Source organism: Bactrocera oleae, chromosome 2, assembly GCF_042242935.1.
Source record: "Bactrocera oleae isolate idBacOlea1 chromosome 2, idBacOlea1, whole genome shotgun sequence".
Classification (NCBI taxonomy): Eukaryota; Metazoa; Arthropoda; class Insecta; order Diptera; family Tephritidae; genus Bactrocera; species Bactrocera oleae.
The window spans coordinates 18,422,315-18,449,940 of NC_091536.1; the positions used below are offsets into that span (position 1 = coordinate 18,422,315).

At 31.9% G+C, this 27,626-nt stretch overlaps 1 protein-coding gene across 4 annotated transcripts in view; it reads right to left on the reverse strand.

The window, feature by feature from the left end:
• Positions 1-18,799, reverse strand: part of ClC-a (chloride channel protein 2) — a 47,515-nt gene extending 28,716 nt beyond the window's left edge. For 2 of the 4 annotated variants that reach the window (XM_070110375.1, XM_036377874.2), the window contains exon 1: positions 2,846-3,037. In XM_070110375.1, the coding sequence (XP_069966476.1) occupies positions 2,846-2,890 (45 nt within the window). In that variant the 5' untranslated portion in view covers positions 2,891-3,037. Of the gene's footprint in view, positions 1-2,845; positions 3,038-18,387 lie in introns of those variants that run through there. The other 2 variants (XM_070110373.1, XM_070110377.1) reach the window with 2 other exon arrangements.
• Between the last annotated feature and the right edge of the window lie 8,827 nt (positions 18,800-27,626).

The window sequence follows — 27,626 nt, forward strand, 5'->3', positions numbered from 1 at the left end:
ATTGATCGAGCGCCTCATTCCCTACTCATATATTGGATGTTGGGCGGTAGTTGTTTTAATGTGATCTTCTCACTTTATCAAGATTATTTCAGAGATGCTAAGTTTGAGGGAAGCAATTAATTTTATGAGAGATTATACCTATACAAGTATAGGCATAAAAAATATGCTAAATAATTTGTAACAATCAAGTAGGGGATCTTAAAGATTTGCTCGAATAAAAACTCTGCTTTGATGCGATTTTCAAGAGGAGCAGTATAGATAATTAGTAAGAAGCAATAGATATTATATTATGATACTGCATGCATAAATAATTGGAAAATTTGTAACTCGAGTTAAATATTTCCCAACTGAAAATTTCATAAACAGTAAAAAAAATACTAACTCTCTGTAAAATTGCTGAATTTGTTTGGTTTACAGATTTTTAGAAGTGATATATAAATATTAATATATTAAAAGCATATTTTACGCATCGAAACAGTTTACTATTAAAGTTCTCATTTTCCCGTTATTTAAATTTTTTTTTTTAAGACAGAAATTATAAAAATACCTTAAATTTTCTTATTTTGTAGACTTAATCTTCCTCCAGTTTTGAACTTCCCACAAGGTAAATGTTGAAAACAGTGGCGAATATTTAAATTTTTTAAGAAACCGTCTAATATATTCAAATGTACATATGTACATACATATAAATACAAATAAAATTTCATTTTTCCCACTAAAGGAAATTCTTTAGAAATCCACGAAAAGTTATTAAAAAATTTTACTATTGCTAATTATTATAAAGCTTGTTTTATTTTAAATCTAATAATAATAATAGCTAAATGGACTCAATCGAAAATGTAGAGATTTTCCAACGTTTGCATTGCAATTTATTATGGTAACTTAGCAACTCTGGCGTAGAGCTGCTTTTGTTAGTATGCATTTGTTGCCATGATATGCGCTTTGATCTTACTTTTTTAAATGCATTCTATAATACAAAAATGTACAGTTTTTTACACTATTTTCTAGCTTCAGTGTAGTTCTTTAAAATTACAGCAAGTATTTTTAATTCCTGGCAAGTGGATTAATAACTGCACTTTGATATCAAGTATGTTTACTACTTTTTATTGGTGATGATAAGGCATTCTTAAGCAAAATTTTACTCAAAGAAATCGCTAGATACTCCACGGAATTCATAATAATAAGTCAAAATTGCCCAAACTGTAATAAATCATTTTGATTTATGATACGGCTTACATATTATTGGAAGCCATATACTATAAATATTAACAATTTAGAGTTGTTTGTTTATAGTAGTAATGAAAACTTCAGCAAATCCTAATCCTGCATCAATGTCAATCAACTTCTGCTATGGTCAGCATAATAATAATGGCAATAGTGTGCATATGATGTAATATAAGCAGCCTTCGGTTCACCATTTCTCTGTTCGCTATCTTTGTGCGTTGCTCTCTTGCGAAAAAAATTACATGTTATAGCAACAACAAAGTTATAGTAGGTTTGAATTTGTATAAGAGAGTATGAGATTAAAGTTTTTTCTTGTTTTTTTCTGCATATTTTATACCAAATTTACTATAGTAATGGTCCAAATGGCTGGATATTGCGAAGAATTAAATACAAAGTTTTTCTTTATTTAAAAAACTTAGAACTTAAAGTCAGTTACACTTGCAGTTTATTAAAAACAAATTGAAGTCGGAATGAAGAATTTTACATCAAGGAAAGCATCACAATTGTGTTGCGCATGCGTTAGAAGACATGTTAGCTGTTAGTTTGTTCGATTCACCACTCTCCCACATTTGGCCTCGAAAACCACTATACTTATAGTCGATTACAGAACATTTTAACAGTTAAAATTAAATGTATATGAGTTGATTTAGTCATGGCCGTCTGTCTGTTGTGCATACGCGAACACACCCCACAGTTTTTGCGATATCGAATAGACATTTTGCACACGTCTTTATCTTCCCAAAAAAATGCTGATTTGTAGTAACTGCCTTTATCGGATCAACATAGAATGTAGCTGCTATACAAACTGATCGATCGAAATCAAGTGCTTGTGTAGAAAACTTTTTCATTTGACGAGATATCTTCTTGAAATTTGGTACATATATTATTTTTCAAGACTACGCTATAATCTGCTAACATTTTGCGCAGATCGAACCAGCATATAGCTGTCATAAGCTTACCGATACAATCAAGATAAAGAACTTCATAAAATATCTTTTGAAGGTTGTTTATATCAAAGATCGTGGCCAGAAAGAACTAGCAGGTTTAAATATACATATAGCTGTTATAGAAAATTCACCTGTAAAGGGTATATGTATAGATAGATAGATCTATCTGAGATAGATATTAAAAACGCGGGAAACCGTTAACTTCATCTATCTATCTAAGATAGATCTATCTATCTAAGGGTATATAGCAACTGAAGTTAACGGTTTTCCGCGTTTTTAACAACATTTTAAATTTAATATTATATTGCAATTTGTTATCGTCGCATAAGACTTCATTAAAAATAAAAAACTACTTGAATTTTAATTGGATAAACTGTTGTATATAATTTTCTGATGTTTTTAAATCTTTATTGAAAGCATTTGAAGCGAGTTTCAAATGATCAAATTTGCGGTTGAATAGTTGTTGCTACATATTTTAGTTTGTTTAGTAAACAACATTTAACGAAAATATGCTTAAACTGTCATAAAAACCATATGACAATGTTGAATGATTGAAAATATTTTACACTCCGACGATTTTTGGCAGAACAACATCTTCTGCGAACATAATATATGTCACTCTGTATAATTGTACATTTTCACTTTCTAATTTGTGCACAGCGGTACATACTAACCTTTTTCGCTTTCACTTGTGTTTTATCCATTTTCTTATGAGACATAGCATCTAATATGGGATATGTATGTATATAAAATATGCGAATTTTCCGAATTCTGTCGAACACAAAACAACACACCAGCGCTCGTAACGCGTGCAGCAACACTTAACAAATCGACAAGACCGCCAGTCAACCAACAATGTTCTGAGAGAGATTCTCGCACAACGGCGTTATGGCCAAAACTGTGCCCAAAGGCAAAACTTCGAAGTGTATAAAAAAAGAATGTCGGCCACGCGTACATACATGAACGCTACAAGTGTGTGTGTGTGCGTGTGTAAACGCAAATATAAGACAAATGTTCGCGAAAATTGCGAAAACAACAAAAACGGCATCACAATGCACGTATAAACTTTATCGAAGATAAATAAAGATGCTAATTAAAAAAGCGGCAAATCTACAGCCAAGAAAGGGGTAAACAAGTAGTACGCCGAGCAGAAGTAATTAAATAACAAAGACAGTAATAATGACAACAGCTGCAGCGGCGGAAGAAAGGTGGAATAATTAGTGAAATAAAAGCAGCAACAACAGAAAAATTAAACACAAAACACAAAAAAAAAAAGCAAAAACGGTAACTTCAGCTTCACCGAAGCTATAATACCCTTTACAGTTGCATTTTTAAAGGATAACAACTAAGGAAAGGCTAAGTTCGGATGTAACCGAACATTTTATACTCTCGCAAAGTCAAATGGTATACTCGTTTGAGATTTCTTTGTGGATTGACTGATATTTTCGGTAGAAGGTCAACTATAGGCACTGGGGTCCACATATTTAGTACTTAGGGGCTTGAACAGTTTTGGTTTGATTTAGACAATTTTTGGTCACAAGGTGGCATACTTTAAACGTATTATTCACGCAAAGTTTTACCCCGATATAATCATTGTTGTTGGATATGCATACTGGAAAGTGAAAGAATCAGATGGAATTGAAAATAGTGTTATATGGGAAATAGGCCGATTTCGCCCATTTTCGCACTATGACATAGAAATATAAAAAGAACGTTATACACGTTAAGCAGATCCCAAGATATGGGTTTTTACCTAAAAGTGGGCTGTGCCACGCCCACTGTCTAATTTTGAACGCGGTTCCTATAAAGTTATCTCATACCATCCCAGGGATACAATTTAGTGTCTCTGGCGTGTTTCGTGCTTGATTTATCGCGCTTTTAGTAGTTTTTAACAGTACCGTTATATGGGGAGTGGGCGGAGTTGCCACCCAATTTCAGCTATTTTCACACCGTCAATAGAAGTGCTAAAAACATTTGCTTCCACGCCCACTTAAACAAAAAAAATTTAAATGCAGATGCCCCTCCCTATTGTGATCCTGTATACCAAATCTCTTGTATCTTGATGTGGAGCTTAGTTATGGCAATTTATTTGTTTTTGATTAATGGCGTTTTTTGGGCGTGGCAGTGGTCCGATTACGCCCATCTACAATACCAACCGTCTCACGGTACCAAGAAACATGTCTACCAAGTTTCATAAAGATATCTCAATTTTTACTCAAGTTAGAACTTGCACGGACGGACGGACGGACAGACAGTCACTCGGATTTCAACTCGTTTCTTCATCCTGATCATTTATATATATATAACCCTATATCTAACTCGATTAGTTTTAGGTGATACAAACAACCGTTAGGTGAACAAAACTATTATACTCTGTAGCAACAGGTTGCGAGAGTATAAAAAGGTATAAAAAATATGTAGCTTGACTTTGAACGATCAGTTTGTATGGCAGCAATATGCTATAGTTGCCCGATATCAACTATTTGTTTCGGAGGTTGTAGCGTTGCTTTGAACATTAATCCATGCCAAATTTCATAAAGGCATCTTATCAAATACAAAAGTTTTCCATATAAGGACTGGATTTTGATCATTCAGTTTGTATGGCAATTATATCCTATAGTGGCTCGTATATACAAATAGATGAACAGGGTCTCTGACGTTTCCTTCTGTGTATTTTAACTTCGTGGCAAACTTAATATAGGAACCCTGTTCAGGGTATAAAAAACAAGAAAAACAAATAAGTGCGGTTGAAAAATGCTTAAAAAATGCAAATAAATGGTATGAATGGCATGGTATAAGAGTGTACGAAGTGATAAAAGATTACAACAACAAAAAGTGCGGTGTAATCCTTTTGTGGCAGAGCGCAGCATTGTGCGCAAGTGAAGTTAAATAAATAAAGAAGAAATGAAACTCAAATACACGGCAATAAAGAAGTCATACATGTATTATATAATATATGTGTATGTATGTATCTATGTATTTATTTATGTATAAGCGTTCACGTTGGCCAAAACGCCATGAAAATGAAAGCTGTGGACACTTGGCTGTCGTCTAATTCACTCCGAACACCAACAGATGCGTAATGTACACACACACACATACACCCGCGGCACTCACACACACATACCTTACTACTACACATGTAAGCAAACACGCCATGCTTGCGATAACGGCAATCGACAGCCTGTTGCTGGCGGCCAATTGTCTCAGCAAACACAATAAATTCGCCAAAACTCCACAATGCCACAAGAAACAATTGAATACACAACAAATAATAACTAGCAACAACTGCAAATAATTATGATAATAACAACAATAATTTAATTCAATTAAAAACATAACGGCATTAGGTTGTTTATGGCGTTATGCCTCAACACCTTATTAATTAGCTTGTAGACATACTAATAAGCAAATAGTACAAACAACAACAACAATAGCCAAACATAACGGCACTACGCGTGTTCAATTAGTATGTCTTTATGTATTTAGCGGCGATAAAAGCCGCCGTATCAATAAAAATCAACAGTTACTTGCTTAAACAAATCCGTATAGTGCCAGCCAACTAACGCCACAAAGCTCGGCGCTCAGCTTATCTGGCTCGGAAATCAAAGCCAAAATAAGCGGTGCAAATATCAAGTGATTGATCGTTACGCACATACCACTTACACACACATATATACAGACGAAAATGTAACTAAAATTGTAGCGTAAAAGTGCTAAGTGTTTAATGGTTTTCTAGCCACAATAACCCAGCAGTAAAATGGGGTGGGTGTCGTGGCTGACCAGGTGAGGTTTCGAAAGCACTTTGAAAATTCTCAATTTTAGAAAAAAAATTGTACAGGAGTTATTGCTATTGGTATGTATGTTTTTAGATTGCAATAACATTCTATTGCAGGTACAATGACTTACCCAAGTTTCAAGCTTCTGTAAAAATGTGAAATAAAACGTGGCCTCTTATTGAGCTCTTGAATTCAGCTTCCATACTCGCCTATGACGTACTTTAACTTGCAACAATACAGTTTTGGAGTGATAAAACCAGCGAAATTTATCGATTATTAGTTTAACTATTGCATTATGGATTTATAAAAAGTAAAATAAAATAAAAATTGCCAGCTTCTAGCAAAAATAATTTTACACATTAAATAACGTAGCGGTCCTAAAATGAAAGACAAAATATATATCTCTAAATTTTCTTTGAACTAGTGAGGTTATTGCTTTTCACAAAAACTGTAAACATTGATTATATAACTTGTAATTTATAAAGCATAAAGTTGAATCTATATCGTGGATAGCGTAGCTTTCTTGGAAAAATAAACTAACTGTTATGAGATCAAACGAAATCGAAAACGTCAACCAAACGTTAAAGAAAAATTTATTTGAAATAGTTGGTTGGCTAAAAGTCCAAAATGCAGACGTAATTTTTTATTAACTTAGTTAATTTTTTATTAAAAAAAAGTAATATTTGTAAAGTGAGGTTGTTTCAAAAGTTTTTATTTGTTACTATGCTATTCCGCACATATGGATTAGAATATTTACCGTTGTATGATGTAGCCTCAGGAATTTCGTAAAAGCGCAATGCCGTTATATTCTAGTGAAAGGAATAATTTATGAATTCGTCATACATACAAACCACAGTGCTATATTTAGATAAGATTAGCAAATCATAGCGGAATTGCGGTGAAATTGCCGTGCGATAGATTAACCATAAGCACACAAACTTTATAGTCAGGCAGCAAAGTTACCTTGATAACAAAAAGTTAGTTTTACCGTCTTGTGATTTTAGAAAGCATTGTTTCATAAGTGTCGAGCATATAAAACTCGTATCTCGCATATGTAGTAGATAAACTCATTCACTCAGATCTACTCAACCGTTCTGAATGAGTTGTAGTATCATACTAAATTGGAACCATTAGTCAACCTTTATTATTTTTATACTCTCGCAACCTGTTGCTACAGAGTATAATAGTTTTGTTCACCTAACGGTTGTTTGTATCACCTAAAACTAATCGAGTTAGATATAGGGTTATATATATATAAATGATCAGGATGAAGAGACGAGTTGAAATCCGGGTGACTGTCTGTCCGTCCGTCCGTCCGTCCGTCCGTGCAAGTTCTAACTTGAGTAAAAATTGAGATATCTTTATGAAACTTGGTAGACATGTTTCTTGGTACCGTGAGACGGTTGGTATTGCAGATGGGCGTAATCGGACCACTGCCACGGCCACAAAACGCCATTAATCAAAAACAAATAACTTGCCATAACTAAACTCCGCAATAAGATACAAGACTGTTATTTGGTACACAGGATCACATTAGGGAGGGGCATCTGCAGTTAAAACTTTTTTTAAAAAGTGGGCGTGGTCCCGCCTCTAATAGGTTTAATGTGCATATCTCCTAAACCGCTATTGCTATAATAACAAAATTCCCTAGAAGCAAATGTTTTTAGCACTTCTATTGACGGTGTGAAAATAGTTGAAATCGGGTGGCAACTCCGCCCACTCCCCATATAAAGGTACTGTTAAAAACTACTAAAAGCGCGATAAATCAAGCACTAAACACGCCAGAGACATTAAATTTTATCTCTGAGATGGTATAAGATGACTTTATAGGAACCGCGTTCAAAATTAGACAGTGGGCGTGGCACAGCCCACTTTTAGGTGAAAACCCATATCTTGAGATCTGCTCAACCGATTTCAACCAAATTCGGTGCATAACGTTCTTTTTATGTTTCTATGTCATAGCGCTGGGCGAAATCGGACTACAAGCACGCTTACTTCCCATGTAACACCATTTTCAATTCCATCTGATTCTTTCACTTTCCACTATGCAAATCAGGTAACAATGATTATATCGGGGTAAAACTTTGCGTGAATAATGCAATTAAAGTATGCCACCTTGCGGCCAAAAATTGTCTAAATCGAACCAAAACTGTTCAAACCCCTAAGTACTAAATATGTGGACCCCAGTGCCTATAGTTGACCTTCTACCGAAAATATCAGTCAATCCACAAAGAAATCTCAAACGAGTATACTATTTGACTTTGCGAGAGTATAAAATGTTCGGATACATCCGAACTTAGCCCTTCCTTACTTGTTAACTTAACTTCTGTATCGGCACATAGTCTCAAGATTTTCTATGGTAATCGAGAGGCTGTCGGAGAATGCAAATTTTAAAGTTAGCGAGCAACACTCATATGTTCACTACTTGTATAACAGTGCTCATCATGAAAGAGCTGTCAGAAATGCGAAATTTAGATAGAGTAGAGGCGACATGAAAGTAAATAATCAAAAATATATGAAACCGTATAAAAAAAAAACGGCTTGCAGTGCCAGCTCTGTTACTTAATGATCGCACCTTGTATTTTAAGCAGGAGCAATTTTTTTTTGTTTTTTTACATTTTAATATCGTACATATTTTTGCGTGTGCAAAAATTGCAACTCTGCAACTACATATGTATGTATGTACGTAAGCGACAATATTATATATACTTTCGTTATGAAAGTTGGTCAATTTTAAGACAAAACTTTCAATAAATGCCAAAAAAAGTTTTCACATAAGAGGAGCGACCAGACATTTACTGGCAAACTTTTTTCGGTTAGCGGTTATTTTGTGCGTATAAATTTAAATTTTATACTTATTAATAATTTTTTAACGAAGGCGATACAAAATGTAACCTTTAAGCAATTACGTCAGTGAAAACAGGAATAACGAAAGTGTGATAAAACGTAATACATAAGAAGAAGAAGAAGTGAATTTTAATAAAAAAGCACTTACATATTTACTAAAGCACAGTAGAGTGCTCTTAATTAGATTATACCTTTACGTTTTAAAGCCTTCTTCTAAGAGTTGGTGACACAGAAGTCAACAAATACAGATAGAAAAAAAAGAACATTTCTTTGGCCATTTCTTTGGCTCTTAATACGAAGGTTATTGCAACAACAAAAACAGAAATACTTCCTTTATTTGCTTTATTTCACTTCCTTGAGATACGGTTATGACTTTGAAACTCCCAATTATCAATAACATTCACTATTTTGTGTGAAATGTAAATAACATAAAAAAATTTTCAATAACTTTTTGTGGCAAATAAATAAAGAAATTATACTCAATTTCAGATAGGTTATTTACTCAATTGTGTAAACAAAAAGCCATTTGAATATTCATAATATAGGCACATCACGAGATTATTATGACACAGGCATACAAAGATAAATTAAAACAGCAAACCTGTAATTAATACGGTATAATTGTGAAAAGAAAAAGTGCAAAAAGTACAACAATGTGATCACATGACCGTCTAATCCGCTACTTATACCAAAAGATCACCACGGTGAAGCAGCAAAAATACAAATACCTTATAAATGGGTATGAATAATTAGATAAATGCAAATTTAAAATATCGCATAAAGATTTTTTAAGAGTGATTTGAAATATTTATTTTTGTATTGGTAATTTTGGTATAGAAAGATAAAAATTTAATTTGAAATCGCATGTTCACTAGTATTTCAAACAGTCTTTAGTATGCCCGTAGTCCAAAGTGCAGAGCAGTTTTTTAAATATTACAAAAAAAAAAAAACAGTTATACAATATATAAGCAGGATTACATATAATGCATAAAAAAATTTAATCAACATTTCAATCAAGATGTTTTTTATTTCGAAATCCAAATACGGTATTAAAAAAAAAAAAAAAATTTTATCCCACATACCGGATTAAAAAAAGAAAAAAACAGGATTTCAAAATAAATTATACCAACTACCGAATTGAAAAAAAATGTAATAACAACTACCGGACTGAAAATTAAATAAAACTGTTTTAACCTCAAGCATATAATTAGGAATTAAAAAAAAATTGTTTTAGAATTACAACTTTTTCGCTTTCATTCAAATCAAAAAATAATATTTTCAATTTTGAATCCCAAACATCTTAGATTAAAAAGGAATATTAAATTTTTAATCCCAACATCAGGCTTAAAAAATTAAAATGTAGTCAACATCAAGGTGAAAAACCGAGAATTTAATTTTAAATCTCAACATTGAGATTTGAAAAATTTAATTTTTAATCCCAAATTTTTTTTTATTAAAAAATTCGCAACCCTGTATATAGGCAGTTCCAGAAGTTTTTCGCTGTCTCATCTTCTCACTTAAAGCATTTATCGATCTAAATGCCTTTTAGGTTTCTCAGTTATCATTGCCATAACAATTAAGAGAAATTGAGAGAGTACAATAAAAAAAAATTATGCTCTAAAAACAAGTGCAGAGGAACATTTGTAAGACATTTAATACTTTTATTGGAGAGTTTAGAAAAGTTTTAATATTTGTGTTGTATTAGTTTGATTGCAAACTTCATCACGCATCAATAAAAGTTTATTTCAACTACAAGTAGTCTAAAAGACCATTAGGTCTTCCGACTTGATATTTACTTGCAGAGAAAAAAACCATAAATCATAAGATATACATATATAAAATGAGCTTATAAATCATAGATTTCTAAGTCTAGTGTTTTATAGTTTTTCACAAACAGTAGATTTAATTTTATGCCAATATTTCATATACATACGCCTATTTTAAGTGGATATACAAATTTGTTACACCATGGCGTATGAGTGATTTATTTTCCACTTACGTAGCACTTCACAGAAGCTATCGAAATCTAGATAAACTTAAATTTTTACTTTTTCAATATATATATTTGCATATAATTGGCTAATGCAATAAATCACTACAAGTAAGGCAGATGTTGTACAATTTTTATTTTAATTATTAGTTATTTGCGATAATTATCTCCACTAGTTGCTCTGCTCAAGCGTTGCCTACCAATGGCGAGTGCTTGGAACACAAACGTTTATTTGCCTAGCACCTGAGTGCGTTTGCGAAACTATGGCAAGGTTGAAAAGTGTTTGATAAACAGATGCCAACCGCCAACTAACGGCCAACATTTGACGGATGAGTTGCACACATACATACATACATATGCCAATACGTTAGTGAGTATGTAAATAACTGTTTATGTGCCAATGCAGGGTCTATCTTTTGGAGTACATGTGTACATATCACATATAAAACGAATATACACAAACTTATAAACATATATTTTCATAAGTATTAATCAATCAAATGTTTTACGTAAAATATGTAGTCATATTTGTATTTTTTGCACATACTGCTTATTAAATAAAATACCATATTGTGCTAAGCAAGTAATTCTAATTACTTCATGAGGGTATTTTGCCTTTTTTATGTGAGTGAAATATTAATATTTAGTCAATTTTTTATCATATTAATATCTTAAATTGTTTGGGAATTTACCAAAAATTAATTACTTTTGCTATACATAATCATGCCCAATTAAAAAAGCCAATTTGTACATACTTATATAAGCGATTAAAGGTGATTATTTGTCGCTGCAAATATTCGGCATATTTTAATACGCCTGGCAGCAGTCATTAAATAACTGTGGATATTCCATCGCACAAGTGCTCAGAAAAAAATACAATAAAACAATAACAATAATTTTACTTTTAATACATGATTTATAGCTGCAAAATATTGAAGTCAATCCATCATTGCGCTTGCGAAATTGTGAGCACTTCAGGTACTTGTATATTTTATAATGACTGGCCGATGCTGAGTTCAAGTAAATAAAGTTAGAGTATTTGTTTATTATTTTGAATTTAGGAGACATTTCGAGTACATGTGCATTTTAGAAAATGTGTGAAAGAAAGAAGAATTTTACTTATAAAACATTAAACTTGAATGAGTTGGTTTCAGAATTTGGCTTTTGTATGTATATATTATTTGTAATTTTGATCTAAATAATAACTGATTTAAACAAGCTTTTGTAAAATTTATTTTGTCATTATTATTGTAGTATTTGACATGTGAACAACAGTTTAATGCTTAATTTAATTAAGGTGGCAACCAGGGCGGCAAATAATGCATTACTAAAATATTGAATTAACATTTGAATTACATTTTTTTAATTTTTTGTAAACCCATATATGGGATTAGAAAATAAATAAACTTCGTTGCACCGAAGCTATAATACCCTTCACAGATACAAAGGTTCCTTACAATAACTTGATTCAGATCTAATTTCGTTAATCGGCAATAAAAACTAAAATTTTTTTCCATGCAGGCACTTTACTCCGATCATTCAGTTTATATGATAGCTGTATGACATAGCAATCCGATCTAAACAATTTTTTCGGAGATTATATTCCTGCCAAATTTCGTCGAGATACCTCGTCAAATGAAAAAGTTTTCCATACAAGCACTTGATTCCGATCGTTCAGTTTGTCTGTCAGCTATATGCTATAGTCATCCGATAAAATTCAATTTCTTCGGGAATTACATTGTTACCTTAGAAAATAACTCATGCCAAATTTCGTAAAGATATTACGTCAAATAAAAAAGTTTCCTATACAAGGACTTGCTTCCGATTATTCAGTTTGTATGGCAACTATATGCTATAGTGGTCCGATATCGGACGTTCCGACAAATGAGCAGCTTCTTAGTGAGAAAAGGGCAGGAACAAAATTTCAGATCGATAGCTTAAAAACTGAGAGACTAGTTTGCATATATACAGACGGACGGACGGACAGACGGACATGGCGAAATCAACTCAGCTCATCATGCTGATCATTTATATATATATTTTTTATAGGGTCTCCGACGTTTCCTTCTGGGTGTTACAAACTTCGTGGCAAACTTAATATACCCTGTTCAGGTTATAAAAATTTACCGGCTTTGAAAAAATTTAATCCCAAAAACCGGATTCTAAGTTTATTTAGAATTTAAAAAAAAAAAAATTGTATCGGAAAAACCGGATTAAAATTTTTTTCCAACTACCGGATTGAAAAACAGAAAACGAAATTTTCACCTGAAGCATATAGTTAAGAATAAAAACAAAAACAAATTTGGTTTAAAACTCACATTTTTTCGAGTTCATTCAAATCAAAAAGCAATATTTTCAATTTTAAATTTTTAATCCCAAACATCTTTAATGAATTAAAATGAAAGTTTAATTTTTAATCGCAACATCGGGATTAAAATTAAAAATTAAAATTTAATTTAAAATTAAAATTAAATTAACTTTTGATTATTTAATCCCAAATTTTTGAATAAAAAAATTCGTAACCCTGGTGGCAACTATAATTTGAACTTTTAATTCAGTTCACACTTGAAGAGATGGCAACCTTAACTTACCGCAATTTAATTTTTAGAAAGTGGTGAAAACTTTTCGGCAACAGTTTTTCAGCTTAAATTTTTTAATTAATTTCATCTACATGTTGGAGCAGATTTTATTTTTAGACATTTGGCAATTTAAAGGTAATGGCAGCAACCTCCTGATTTCGATAAAGCTATAAATAACGATCCAGTTGAGATTTATCCATATCTTTTACTCGACTATAAAGAGTTCGTATAATAAAAGTGTGTTCAAAAATTAATAAAATTAATAAATATAAATAAATAATGTCCTTTAAACTCATTATAAAACAACTTAGGATTGAATAGGACATTTAAAAGTGAAGATCTTTCTTAAGGAAGGTCTACCTCTACCTAAAAATAATTTCTTTTGTGAAAAATTTAATTAAATCTACTCAAAAACAAAGCTATTAGACATAAATTCAGTTGTTTTCTACCCAAATCCACGAATCTGTACCCATAATACATATGTATGTACCCCAGCTGACGTGTAAATAATTAATTAACTTACAGATAACGTCTTCAAAAAAGTTGCTACTCATTAACTGAAAATAAAGTCCCCCGTATTTGGTAAATTGCCCGAAAATTAATTTTTGTAAAAACAAGTTCAACCAACGACGTCAGAGTAGCAATCTTAGTCGCCCTAGGGTCGTACAAATCTAAAGTTCAATCAACCTGCTGCGAGAGAAGCGTTGGAAGAGATGCAGAAGCATTTTTGTATTGTTGCAGTCTGTATGTGTGTGTGATGAACGCTTTGTAAATCAATTTGTGAATGCAATTTCATGAATGTAAGCATGCTGACAGACAATCATACCCAACACTCGGATATTGGATTGTTTTATCGATAATTTAAAGAGCGATAAATATCTTTAACAGCATTTGGTTTTTATTTACAATTGGTACAAAAACTTTAAAGTGAAATCACAATTACTCGCTAATATCTCAGCGTTCTAAAAATCATTATCTTAATTATACTCGTGTCTACCTTTGAGCCTTATTCTGGCGTTTGAATAGCGATTGCACGCCAATAAAAAAATATAAAAATGACATCAAGATTAATATCGCAATAATACACTTAATAATAACAGATGTAAGCATTTTTTTACGCTGACGACAATGTCAAATACTAAACAACAACAATAAATACAATCAAAATATAACAATGTGAGAAATATGTACATATCCGAACAATGAACCGGTATAATGAGCGGGGACTTCCGTTGTTAATGGTAGGCGTAATATAGGGTACACATTAAATGTGTATGTATGGTATTTACATTTCTACATACACACATATGTACATAAATACAATAATTTTCGTTTTTAAGCTTATTCACAAAAGCAACACAGAGCATTGACGTAGTCGGTGACAAAAAAGCAGCTGAAGACTAATAGCACAAATTTGTTGTAATACATGTATAATTTTGTGGTTATTAATTTAGTATTCACCTAATTTTGAAACAAATGTCTAAAATATTCAAATACTTTTATGTGCTTTTTCATAGTTATTATTGCAATAAATTGGTAGTATAGTTGTGAGGGGATTCCCTATGAGTGATTGTGGATTTTAATATTTATGGCACATACATGTATATTTATAAAACAAGCAAAAACGTTAACTTCGGTTGCACCTATAGCTATAATACCCTTCACAAATACAAAGGCTCTTAACAAGAACTCGATTCCGATTTAATATCGTGAATATACCTCGTCAAATGAAAGAATTTTCCATACAAGCACTTGATTTCGATTGTGCAGTTTGTATGGCAGCTATATGTGTGAGAAAAAGATAGGTGTAAAATTTCAGATTGTTAGCTTAAAAACTGAAGGACTACAAGTAGTTCGCGTATATACAGACGGACAGACCGACGGATATGGCTTAATCAACTCAGCTCATCATGCTGATCATTTATATATATACTTTAGAGAGTCTAAGACGTTTCCTTCTGGGTGTTACAAACTTCGTGGCAAACTTAATATACCATGTTCAGGGTATAAATATGAAGAAAGTAAACAACGTACAAAACATCGCTGCTTTAACCTCGTGGTCGTTATACCATAGATATTTGCTAAAACAGGTGTGTCTACACTCACGTGACTTTCTCATGATAATTTTTCAAATACGAACTATTTTAATTGGAACTGACTAACGCTACTGCTTTCAGCAAGATTTATCTCGCTGTAATTGTTGGAGTTCTGACTGGAGGTTGTAAAAAGGCATCATCAATCAAAAAATCAATGCGGTAAGGTTAAATATATTATGGAATGCAAATTGTCAAAGTTGCATGAGAAAGGCTACCTCACCTTCCCCATACAACTTTGACAATTTCAGCCAAACATCCAAGCACTTTCTCTTCCATGGTTCAGCTTTTGCAAGACTGAAGTTGAAACATCTCGTCAGTTAAACATTCGGCGAACCAGGAGCGAAATGTCGAATTATTATTATCTGATATTAGTCGCCTAAAGAAATATCTTAACTTACTATCAACGCCGTTTGATCGTAATTTGTTAAAAGCAGCTATAAATTCCAAATCAATGCTGTTTATATTTCTACGAAAAACCTTCCAAAGCTATCAATCCAATTTAGTTAGAAAGCTTTAATATACTCGTATATCGAAAAGTTTTTTTGATCGGGCATCAGAATGGTACAAATAACCATATTTAAAACAACACTGACATTTAAAGGGTCACTATAAATTTCGGGGTAAGTGGCTATATACAGTTTTACCTTGGCAAAAGGTATTCGACTATTCTGTTGGATTCTCGGATTAACCTCACCTTTTTTAGAAAGGTATGCTTACACAATGTATTGTAATCGTTGATCTCATTTGAAAATATTTCTTATTCAGTTTAAAATCATTTGGCAATACAATGGTATGTGACCAAAAAGAACCTAAGGGGAGAGGAGGCTTTGATATACATGTGTATTGTATGTTCAGTGAAGATATTTTAAGTTCTAGTTTTAAAAGAGGTAGTACGGAAGTTTCGAAAAGCATATAGACACATATACACATTCATATTTCTAAGTGCGTGTGGATAATGTTGCAAAAATGCTCAAAACTAAAAAAACTTTAAAGTGAAGTATAAACGATTAAAGCCAATACGAAAAGGAGCTCATTTTAAATTGATTGTTATTAATTTTTATAAGTAAATTCAGAAATAAAGTTATATAAACAATATTGAATAGCACGAATACTGCAAATAACTTAAAAAACGCTGCTAACGACGTCTGTAAACACTTTATAAGTTTCAAAATTTCACAAAATACAAATTGGTAGAATAAATAAGCTGTACATAAATCGGATAGTACTTGTGCAAAAAAAAAAAAAAATTATAAATAAAAAATCTTAAAATATATAAAAAAAAAAGTTAGCAAGATGATTTTACAATTATCAGTTGTTTTTGTTTTTATACAAAATTTGTTTACATCTGTGCGCAAGTTTGAGGGGCAAGTTTAGAGTACTCAAAAATGTTACTTCATTTGTTTACTTTGCACACTCGCGTTATAATCTAGCCAAACAACGAAAGATTTTGATAAGCATTTAATGCTAATCTGCTTTTGTTTTGTGTTTTTGCTAATACACTTTGACTTTTCCTTCTTAATACTATTATTATTATTTGTGCAAAAAGAGGCCACATATTCAGTGTTATTTGTTATACAACAACACCAGCTTTTGTATTTGCATATTTATACATAGTTATATCTGTACGAATATATGTTTGCTTTTGTTATCAGTGCGACTCACACAGTTGCTCCAAAACTGTTCATTGTGAGCTGTTGATTAGAACTATCTCATTTCTCGAGCTTCCGACAGCTCTATGTTGACTATGTCATAATTATATTTACAGCTGTAGTTGTCTACAAACCATTTCAGACTTTATTAGAGTGTAAAACAGTTTTGTGTTTTTGTGCCAAAAACAGCTATAAATTATATTTGTATGTATATAATGAACTTTATGACCGTAATAATGCTAATTTCATTCGCTTTAAGTCGTTAGTATTTATAGGATTTTTTATACTGAAAATTGACTTGCATACATACATACATATATATGAAATATTAAGACTGTTGACATAACGGGCTCGAGATTATCTATTGGGTAACAATTTGGAACACTCAGGAATTTTGAATGACATTCACTGCCATGAACATCATTTTTAGTTATTCAAGTTACCTGGCTATTTCAGGGTGTTCCTAGTCATTAAGGACATAGGGCGTTAACCTGCAAGTTATGTCTATTAAAGACAACCAGCGGTGGAATTTTTTATGTAAATTAATCTGGGTGATGGCAGCAAAGTGAAATCAAGACTAATGAGGTTTTCCGACAGGCGTCATGTTTATAATTGATAAAACTTAAAAATACGCGTAACAACAAAATTCATATAGTTTAGAATTGGCACCCCTCGGCCGAATATACACTCGGGTCCGTTCCGTTAATGTAAACCGTGGTTACGAGCCGACAGGCTTTGATTATGGAAACCTTCTAAATTTACTGAATTGCAATTCTCTCCGCTGAAGTGGCTAACTCTGTTTAATTTATATACCCAGACACCGATTAATTTAACTTTTTCAAATACGAAAATACTTTCTAACTAAATTCTTATATTGTGGATAGCACAAATTTCGGTTCCGTTTAATACCGAAAATAGTTTACTTTATAACCTTAAAACGATTATGCAGAAAATTAATTTTTTTTAAAAAGCCATACTTTGATGCCATAGATAACATTATAATTTATAAGACATTTCTAAAACGAAAAGTGGTGAAATTTAACAAGGTCCACCTCCTACATAAACTTAATTGATAAACGTAATTAAAAATACAACCCTGCTATTGCGACAAAACTTAAACCGCATACTTGAAAATTAATAAATCATGTATACAAAAGCACTTTCACAAAAAATTCATATATTCCAGTTAAGCCTAACTGTCCATAATGTAAATATAACAGTATGTTAGCATAATTTATAAAGTAATAGAATATTTATTTAAGGTTTTTAAACTCACCAAAGTATGCGTGTAGCCGAGACCGGTCTCATCCTCATCCGGATCGTCGGCAACACCAGCACTATTGACATTCGGCCGCACAATGGACGAAGCATTGGAAGCGGTGCGCATTGGATGCACTTTGACATTTGTCAGTGATGGAACGGTGAGCAGAGACTCCATTTGGGAGGAGTTGGTGTTGGTAGGAAACTTCATTTTTGCAGGCGCGCACGAATCAAACACGCAACTCACACGAGTGTTGCACGTAAATGCGTTTGTTTACACTGATTAAAGCAAATGATTTTAATTATTATTATTTTTTATGCGTTGCACTATTTATTTCGTTGGTTTTTATTTATTTATTTTTATTTTTTTTGACGCAAACACCCTTAATAGCAATACGTATATATATTGTAAATTATCATTATAATATATATATAATATTATTTTACTTAATTTTATATAATTTTTTATATAAAGGCACAAAATATCACAAACAAAATTATATTTTATAGCTGAATTATTTATTTAATTGATATTATTCTTATTTATGAATTAAATTAATTTTTTTTTAATATTATTAATATATCTTTTTTTTAATATTATTAATATATCTTTTTTTTATTATTATTAATATATCTTTCGGTGTCCACTGCTTTCTATTTTGTTTAACTTTTTAGGCTATGTTATTTAAATTCAATATTTATTTTATATATTTTTGTAATTCTTTTTCTTTAATGTTAGTTACTTCTTACCACGATTTTTTACTCTTTAAATTATAATTATTTTTTTTTAGTTAGTTAATTAAATTATTTTTTTAATATCATTAATTTTTTTACATTTTCTTTCAGTTGCCTTCTCATCACAGTCAAGTACCTTTTACTATAATGTTCACTTTAGTTCATTTAATATGTTTATTTAAGCGAAATATAATTTTTATTGCTTTAATAACTGTTTTTTATTTTCGTATGCATTCCACGCCATTTAAACACCAACTCATTCACGAACAATTTTCTACACAAATTTCCTCCAGCCTCAACGCGCACGACATTTAATCTTCGCCCTAACTCCGGCGACGAGCACTTCAATCTCGTAGAGTAGCGAATTTAGCTCTGACTTGCACTGCGGTGATTCTGTTGATTGCCAAGTTATCCGCCGGCAACAAATAAAATGCAACAACAACAACAACCAAAAATGTATAAAAAAAACACACACAAATAAATCAAAACTCGTAAAGGAAGTAGCAAAGTAAGAATTCTTTTGCAGCAGCAACGCACCAACAACAATTGCAAAGCAACAACAACAAATTGTAAGAGCTTTAGCCGCAGCTGTAGAAATATTTCACTTGCGTATGCGTTCGCTGACGGATAATCAGTTTCGACTACGCGTTAAACGCATTTGAGTAGTAGTATCAAACTGGGCGAATATTAGTAGTAGATTTATACGAATATTGTCAACATAGCGCAACAACAACCACAACTACAAGACGACGCGTCGGCACTTCACGAAACGGAGTATCACATTGGCGTATGAATGTCTGTCTGTATATACATATGTATGCCTGTAGCTAGGTGATCGTCAATTGATCGTTTGTTTGACTCGGCGACTCGGTACTTTGCGCTGCGATATGTATGTTTGTAATATGTCTTACATCGCTTTTTGAAGTCGCTGTATCGCAGTATCGCTGAGTTGTTCAGTACTTAAGTTATTGGTTTATTGGGTTGTTGGGTGGATTGAATTGCATTTGATTGTGCGATAATGCCTGTTCGGTTGACTGATAAGCCTTGTAAGACACAAGCAAATGTGTGTGTGTTGGTAGAAGCTGTTGCGGTGCGTGCATATATTAGGATATGTGATGTGCTTGGATTTAGTGTTGTTGCACATACCGCATGACTGCATTCACACGAGATGATCTTGTCAATAAATGAAATGCACGTGACTGACTTGGCGCGCCCTTTGTGTGTGTGTGTGTGTGTTTGGGGTGTGGGTGCGCTAGACAGATCTACACATGCATATATACATACATAGGTATGTATGTACCATGTATTTGTAGCATACCACAAAGTTAATAGCGACGGTGTTTATATGTGCTTCGTTTTCGTTCCGCGTGCGTTGCCCGCTGGAGTGATACTCCAAAATATCACATGTTCACACGTCATGCACTCTAAGAACTTTCAACTTGTTGAGAAAAGCAAACAAACATATACTCTTGTATGTGTATGTATGTTTGTTAATAAAAAATCGGCACACGGTCAAACATATCGATTAATACTTTTTCAACACTACATACGTTGGCCTCTCGAAATCGCGGTGCTCGAAGTGACGCACTATTAAATTGGCTATGTAATAAGTACTTGTTGTCGCAGATAATGTAGACATACTTATTTTGTCAATAGCCAATGCAAATTTTAATTATTTATGCACATTAGCACACGCACACATAATAATGCCTGTAGTAATCACAAACTTCATATTAACCCGTTTTCGGCGCCAGTTTATGAAATTCCCACAGGGGTATTATCTGAAAGAGTCAAAATGCGCATGCGATTAATTTTATTGCAATAATATATAAATCTTATTTATCTAAAAGCAATAAAACAATAAAAAGCATGTGAAAAAATATTTTTAAAAATTGTTAACTATCTCCAAATTTGCCAAAAGACATTTTATGGCCACTCCTCTATTTGCTTTTTATATCATATCAAAATCTGATTATCTACCAGTTTGCGTTTTTATAGCACATTTTTATTATATTTTAATTGTTCTGTCAAATTTTTGTTTATTGTAGGTTAATTTCAATTACTCTACTGTACTATTGAATAATGAGTCTGCATTTAAGTAAACGTCTTTCTTTTAATTTATGAAGTGGTTCTGGAAAAATTGTACCACTCCCATAACCTCAACACACTCTGAGCTTTTCTGGCATTGAGAGCACAATGCCAAAAAACATCTTATAGAATCCAATTTATAATGTGGATTCATTATGTCCACCAACTTAATTAAACGATAGTTCCATTACTGAACTAACTCCGAGGTAGCTATAGTACGTGAACTAACTAGTGGTTTTAAAACTGGCTTTGCTGTCATAGGAGAGTAATTATTTTCAACACTACGGCATATTAAAAAAAATATATATATGTACAATATTTTTTCACTTTCTCTTGAATGTATATCAACGCGAAACGGCCGATTCTACATTGCTGTTATCTCGGTAAGCATATAAAATAAAGTCTGCTGCACACTTAAACTGCCACGAAGTTTGTAACACCCAGAAGGAAACGTCGGAGACTCTATAAAATATATACATAAATGATCAGCGTGACGAGCTGCGTCAATTTAGCCATGACCGGCTGTCTAGTTCCTCAGTTTTTGAGATATCGATTTGAAATTTTGTTTTCTACTGATAACAGTATTGCCAGGCCCCTGGTTGTGATAGGCGGATGGTTAACGGTGATTATGTAGCCCTATATAATATAGTTGTCATACAAAGTGATCGCTCAAAATCCAGATAAAGATCTTCAGAAGAGATCTATTTAATCCGTTGGCCGATTATGTTTGCAGATTTAGTTTTACATATAGTTGCTATAAGAAATGTACCTGTGAAGAGTAAAAGTTGGGTACAGCTGGAGTTAACGTTTTTTCTTCTTTAATGATACCTATATTCATATTTATAATTTTCATGTGCTTAATTTTTATCAATTCAAATGATCAAACATTCGACCTCCCGGTATGAGTTGCATACGTATACCTAACAATTTCAGATCTTTACTAATTTACGACGATCTCTGTCTTTTCAAAACTCCGCGGTAAAGGGCTTTAGACCGCACCACTATTTAATATGAAAAACAACTGAAGAATACTGTCACTCAACGAATTCTATCACCAAAGTCACGCTTTATAATAGCCTTTATTGTATTAATATTCTTATTATGTAATAGCTTAAACACTTAAAATTATTGCACAATAATAAAGATAATCCATGATATGCGCTTTTCAAAAACTACTTCGATAATTTCACAGTTTATGGCAAGGTTTTTCATTAATCGGCATTGAGAACCCAGATTTCCCACTTTGGCACACTTATCTAAATATTGGTGTTAACATTTGTTCACGTATTTTGCACGTTTTGTTAACAATTTTGTCTTGCTAATAATGCTAACTGTAGTGTTAAAAAATATGGACATACATATGTACACATTACATATAGTATTCTAAATTTGCTACGCAACAAGTGTCGTTTTACGTTCAATTTAATTACGAAGCGAGGCAAAAACCAAAAAACAAAAAAACAAAGAAGTAAAATAAAACAAATAATTTCGAAATAATGTAAAAAATTAACAATCAGAGAGGCGTGACTACTATATTTAGACAATAAGTTAAAAGGCTTAAGGTCTTACAAAGCACGGAGTATAATTGGCAAATCAAGCTGTGATATTTTTCTAGAGAGTGAGAATTATAAACGAATAATATTATACCTATAATATAATATAACTATTTACCATATATGTATGCCTTGAAGATTGAAAGTAAAAAAGTTAGCGTAAGTAGTTGAAATCATAAGGCGGGTTTGAAAAGTGGAGCTTCGGATATCAAATAGACTAGAGTTAAAATTTTATTGCGAGAAATTATGCAAAATATTGTAGTCTTCTATATTATTTGTTTCCGGATCGGTTGTCAGTTTCTTGGAGATTCGAAGGGTAATCAAGTGTTTAAAGCACAAGTTCCCAGTTATGTACTTAATTTCATTATACTAATACTCGGCACATTGCATTCAAATATGTATAATATATAATGTTAATTGTTGTTTCAGATAGCCACCTAATGGAGTCAATTAGCAATATTAGTTGCCAACTTAAGAGTTGACTAAATTGATGTGCGATCTGAAACTGCTTCTATCTTGATACATGAGCACTTGTTCGAACAATTTGACACATATTTCTCAACATTTATATTTTTGATTAAAATTTAATTCTATTAAAACCATATATATACATACTACTTTTGCTCTGATAACCTACTAATGGCAAGTCAATTAATCCGAAGACATCTGCGTATTTTCCGAATTCGCTAATACATAAATCACGTTATATAAAAATTCCAGTTATTCCAAAAGCAGGTGAATTTCAATTTATATCCAAATGTGCAAATTGAAATTGTCAACATAAAAAAGCCACATTTTATATGTTTGTATCTATGGTATTTAGCCGTCTGCATATCACATCTAATTATAATTAGCGTTAATGATTAATGGCCAGCAGCCATTTATGTACGTTCAATCGTAATGAAATCAGTTCTACGATTATTGAAGTAAAATTGTTTGTGATAACAACCAAACCAAGTCCAACCAACAACTAAGGTACCGAAAAAGTATTGTATATGGAATAAGTAGCCTCGAATTCAATGCAATTAGGAAAAGGTTTTTCTAATACTAAATTTTGAAATGTTAATTTATATATAAATATATTTACATAATGCTTATATAAATTAGTGAAAGGAAGTGTAAAATCTATACATTAAAAATAATTTCAGATTTTAAATTTAAAAGACTCCTGAAGTCACAATTTTTCAATATAAATTTACTCTTTTCTCATTTAGACACATATTACAAAAAAGTACCTAGTACGTATTTCTAAAGAAAACTGGCAAAATTAAAAAGCTTAAAATATATAAATCTGCCACATTATAAAGAGACCACAAAATAATAATAATTGACAGACATGACTACAGATGTAGACGGTACAAAAGAAATAGCTCATACTCGTGTATATTTATTTATAAACATATGTACATAATCTCATATAGACACATTAATTGCGCATATGAATCAAAATAGAATATACTTAAAACAACATTTCAAAAATTTTATAGACACAAACGTGTTGTAAGAAAGTCTAGACATAGTAAGTAAAGGCATACATTTTTTGTTTGTTTTTTATACCTTGAACAGGGTGTATTAAATTCGCCACGAAGTTTTGAACTCCCAAAAGAAAACATCGGAGAGTCTGTATAGTATATGTATATACATATGGTATATCGATTTAGCCATATCCGTCTGTTTGCCCGTCTATATATACGCGAATTAATCCCTCAATGTTTGAGATATCAATCTGAAATTTTGCACACGTCCTTTGAACTCAAAGAAGCATATTTGTCCTAACCACCGATATCGGACCACTATAGCATATAGCTGCCATAAATACGGAGCGCTCAAAATGCAGTTCTTGTATGAAAAACTTTTTGATTCGACAATATATTTTCACAAAACTTGGCAACGCTACAGTCTCCGAACAAATTGCTCTTGATTTGACAACTATAGCATATAACCGTCATACAAACTGATCGATCAAAATCAAGTCCTTATATGAAAACTTTTCTTTTTATCAGAAATCTTCACGTAATTTGGCACAGATTATTTCTCAAGACAATGTTTCAACCTACGAACAAATTCTTCAGAACGGACGCTACAGTGTCCCAACAGCTCCCAAATTGACCTATTCAAGTACTTTTATTAAAAAAAAATTTATTTGTGAAAATTAGTATAGCTTTTTTCTTTTTTTGGATATTTTGCACTTTTTTATTTGGAATTAACAAGTATTGGATTTTAAGGGGTATTCTGGTCTAGAAATTTGAAAATATCGATTTGTAAAATTTAGACCTTCTAAAATATCTATCTAAAAGCTTTTTTAAAAAATCCGAATTATTTCTTAAGTTATAGCCATTTTGGTGTATTGGCAACTGGACCGGTTTAGCGGACGACGAAACTTTAAACGTTTTTCTCTACTACTTTTTTTAAGGTGGTTGACATGATACCTCAAGTTCTATTTAATAGATTTCTTTGAAATTTGATAAAAATATGTGTTATATTGTACATCTCTCTACCGCGCCTGCCTCGGATTTTGGAAAATCTAAATATTTTTACAAAATTCGAAAAGGTCAAAAAAGATCCAATCTTTGGTTAATTCGAAAGAAAGAGAGAGTTAAAATACAAAATATTGCTCAATTAACTTAAAATAATATTAATATGTTATATATGGTATATTGTATAATTTAAAGTAGAGTCCCAAAAAAACTATATTCAGAGCTAAATTATTTTTTTGTTCTACCCTTCATTTAATAACATGTTAATTTTAATACCAGATAAATTTTTATAATAATTTATTTGAATTATTTTTTTAATATAAATTTGGTACTAAGCACAGCTACTATTTTATATATACTATTTTTTAAATAAATACATACATCAAATTCACGCATATTTTTTTTTTTTGACTGCCAGTGTATGTGCTTGCACGTATAACTTGCAACTGTTTGATGTGACAGATAATTTGATTTTAAATATAGGTAAAATTTTTTATTTGGATAAATTATTATCAGCTATTGAATTATATTTAGCTATAGATACATATGTATGTATATTTACATATGCATGTATATATAAACACTTTTAAGCGGTTATGATTTCATATGCGGCACAGTTTTAATTTAAGAAGATGATGCATTTATTTTTTTAACACTCAAAAGTGTGTGTTAATTAAAATTCGAAATAAAAAAAATTTAATGAAATTTAAAAATCATTATATACACATACATACATATGTATATTTTCATATTTGTAAATAATTTTTAAAGTATTTTTTGCTTATTTAATGCAAATCACATTTATAATTAATTTATCAACGCTTGCTTATTTATTTATTTAGATAGCTTTTAGTTAAATCTTTCAACGTTTTTTGTGTATTAATTCCAAAATTTAATCACTTTATTGCTTTTCTCTTTCCACGCTGTTTCACAACATATATAAATAAGTACTTAAGCATAAGCACACATGTAAATAAAATTGTTAAGATTATTTTATTTTTGGCACTCTTCAAAACTTTCAAGTCAATTAAATTCTTCCACAAAACACTTTTCATCTCTAAATGCATGTACGTACATGCACGTGTATGTTTGCATGTATGAAAGCATGTGTGTATGCTTGCATGATAAGTCAAACTCAGCATGACAGGTTTTTATTGACTGGCGAATCCTTCTTTGCTTCATACAATTCACTTGACAATGCCCGTTTGCCTTCTTTGCATCTAAATCTTACCTGCCAGTCTGCGCAGCCGTTTCGTAAACACTTCACCATATTCTCCATTCACTTTTTAAAAGCGCACCATTATAATATATATATATAAGAAAGAAACGAACAGTCAGCAGAAAAAATATTCAGCTAAATACTCGCCAAAATTTGCAGACGAAAAAAAATTGCTACAATGTTAAAGCGAACACAACACATGTATATATGTACATACATACATATGTGTGTTAGAACGTCCCAGAAAAAACACACAACAACCGACGTCTGACGATTTCCAAAACACACTGAATGGTTTTGTTATGATTTGCTGTTGTTTTGGTGGCAGTGGCAATGGCAGTGGACAGCAGTAGAAGTTGCTGTTGCTGTTGTCATTGCTGCTACTGTTGAGTATCATGCTGATAGTACTATGTATAAATGTGTAAACACCACAAAAACACAGCACAACAAAAACTTCAACAACAACCAACAATACTAAAAGTGTAAGAAAGTCAGTAGATCTCAAATTACAGCAGAAACAAAAAATAGTAACAATAACAAAAAACAACCACTTGTTGTAGCTGTTTTTGCATATCTTTTCCGCTGCAACTTGTTTCAACAGCTGATAGCTTAACCGACATATGGCCGGCCGACCCCCAACTAGAGGCTCACTAACTAGCTTTTAAACGTGCATGAGTATATATGTAAGTATATTTGTATGTGTGTGAGTAACTGGCTGCGCGTAACACTCACTCATCACAACTGATTGGCATTCTGTTAAATAAATAACTGCTACCGGTTAACCAGCTGCACACCGGTCTATCGGCATTGTTATTGCGTTTTGTTATTGTTGCTATTGCCATTGCTATTGCTATTGCTATTACTGTCACCTTTTACTACTCTTTCACATAGTATTTCATCAATTTATTCGTTTTTTATTACTTTCGTACAATTTATTGCGGTGAGCGTTAATTACAACGACTAAGCACACTTCGCTGCCAATATTCACACTCATTTCCGGGCATGAACACACTCAAGTCACTTCCACTATCCGTATGTAAATGCTCTCTCCATTTGCGCTCTAATTCACTATCTAAATATAATACTTTGCTCAGTTGTTTGAATCTTGCGACAAAATATTTTATTTTTTATTGTTGTATATATTTATATATCACTGACTCTATTGATGTTTTTGTTTTACTAA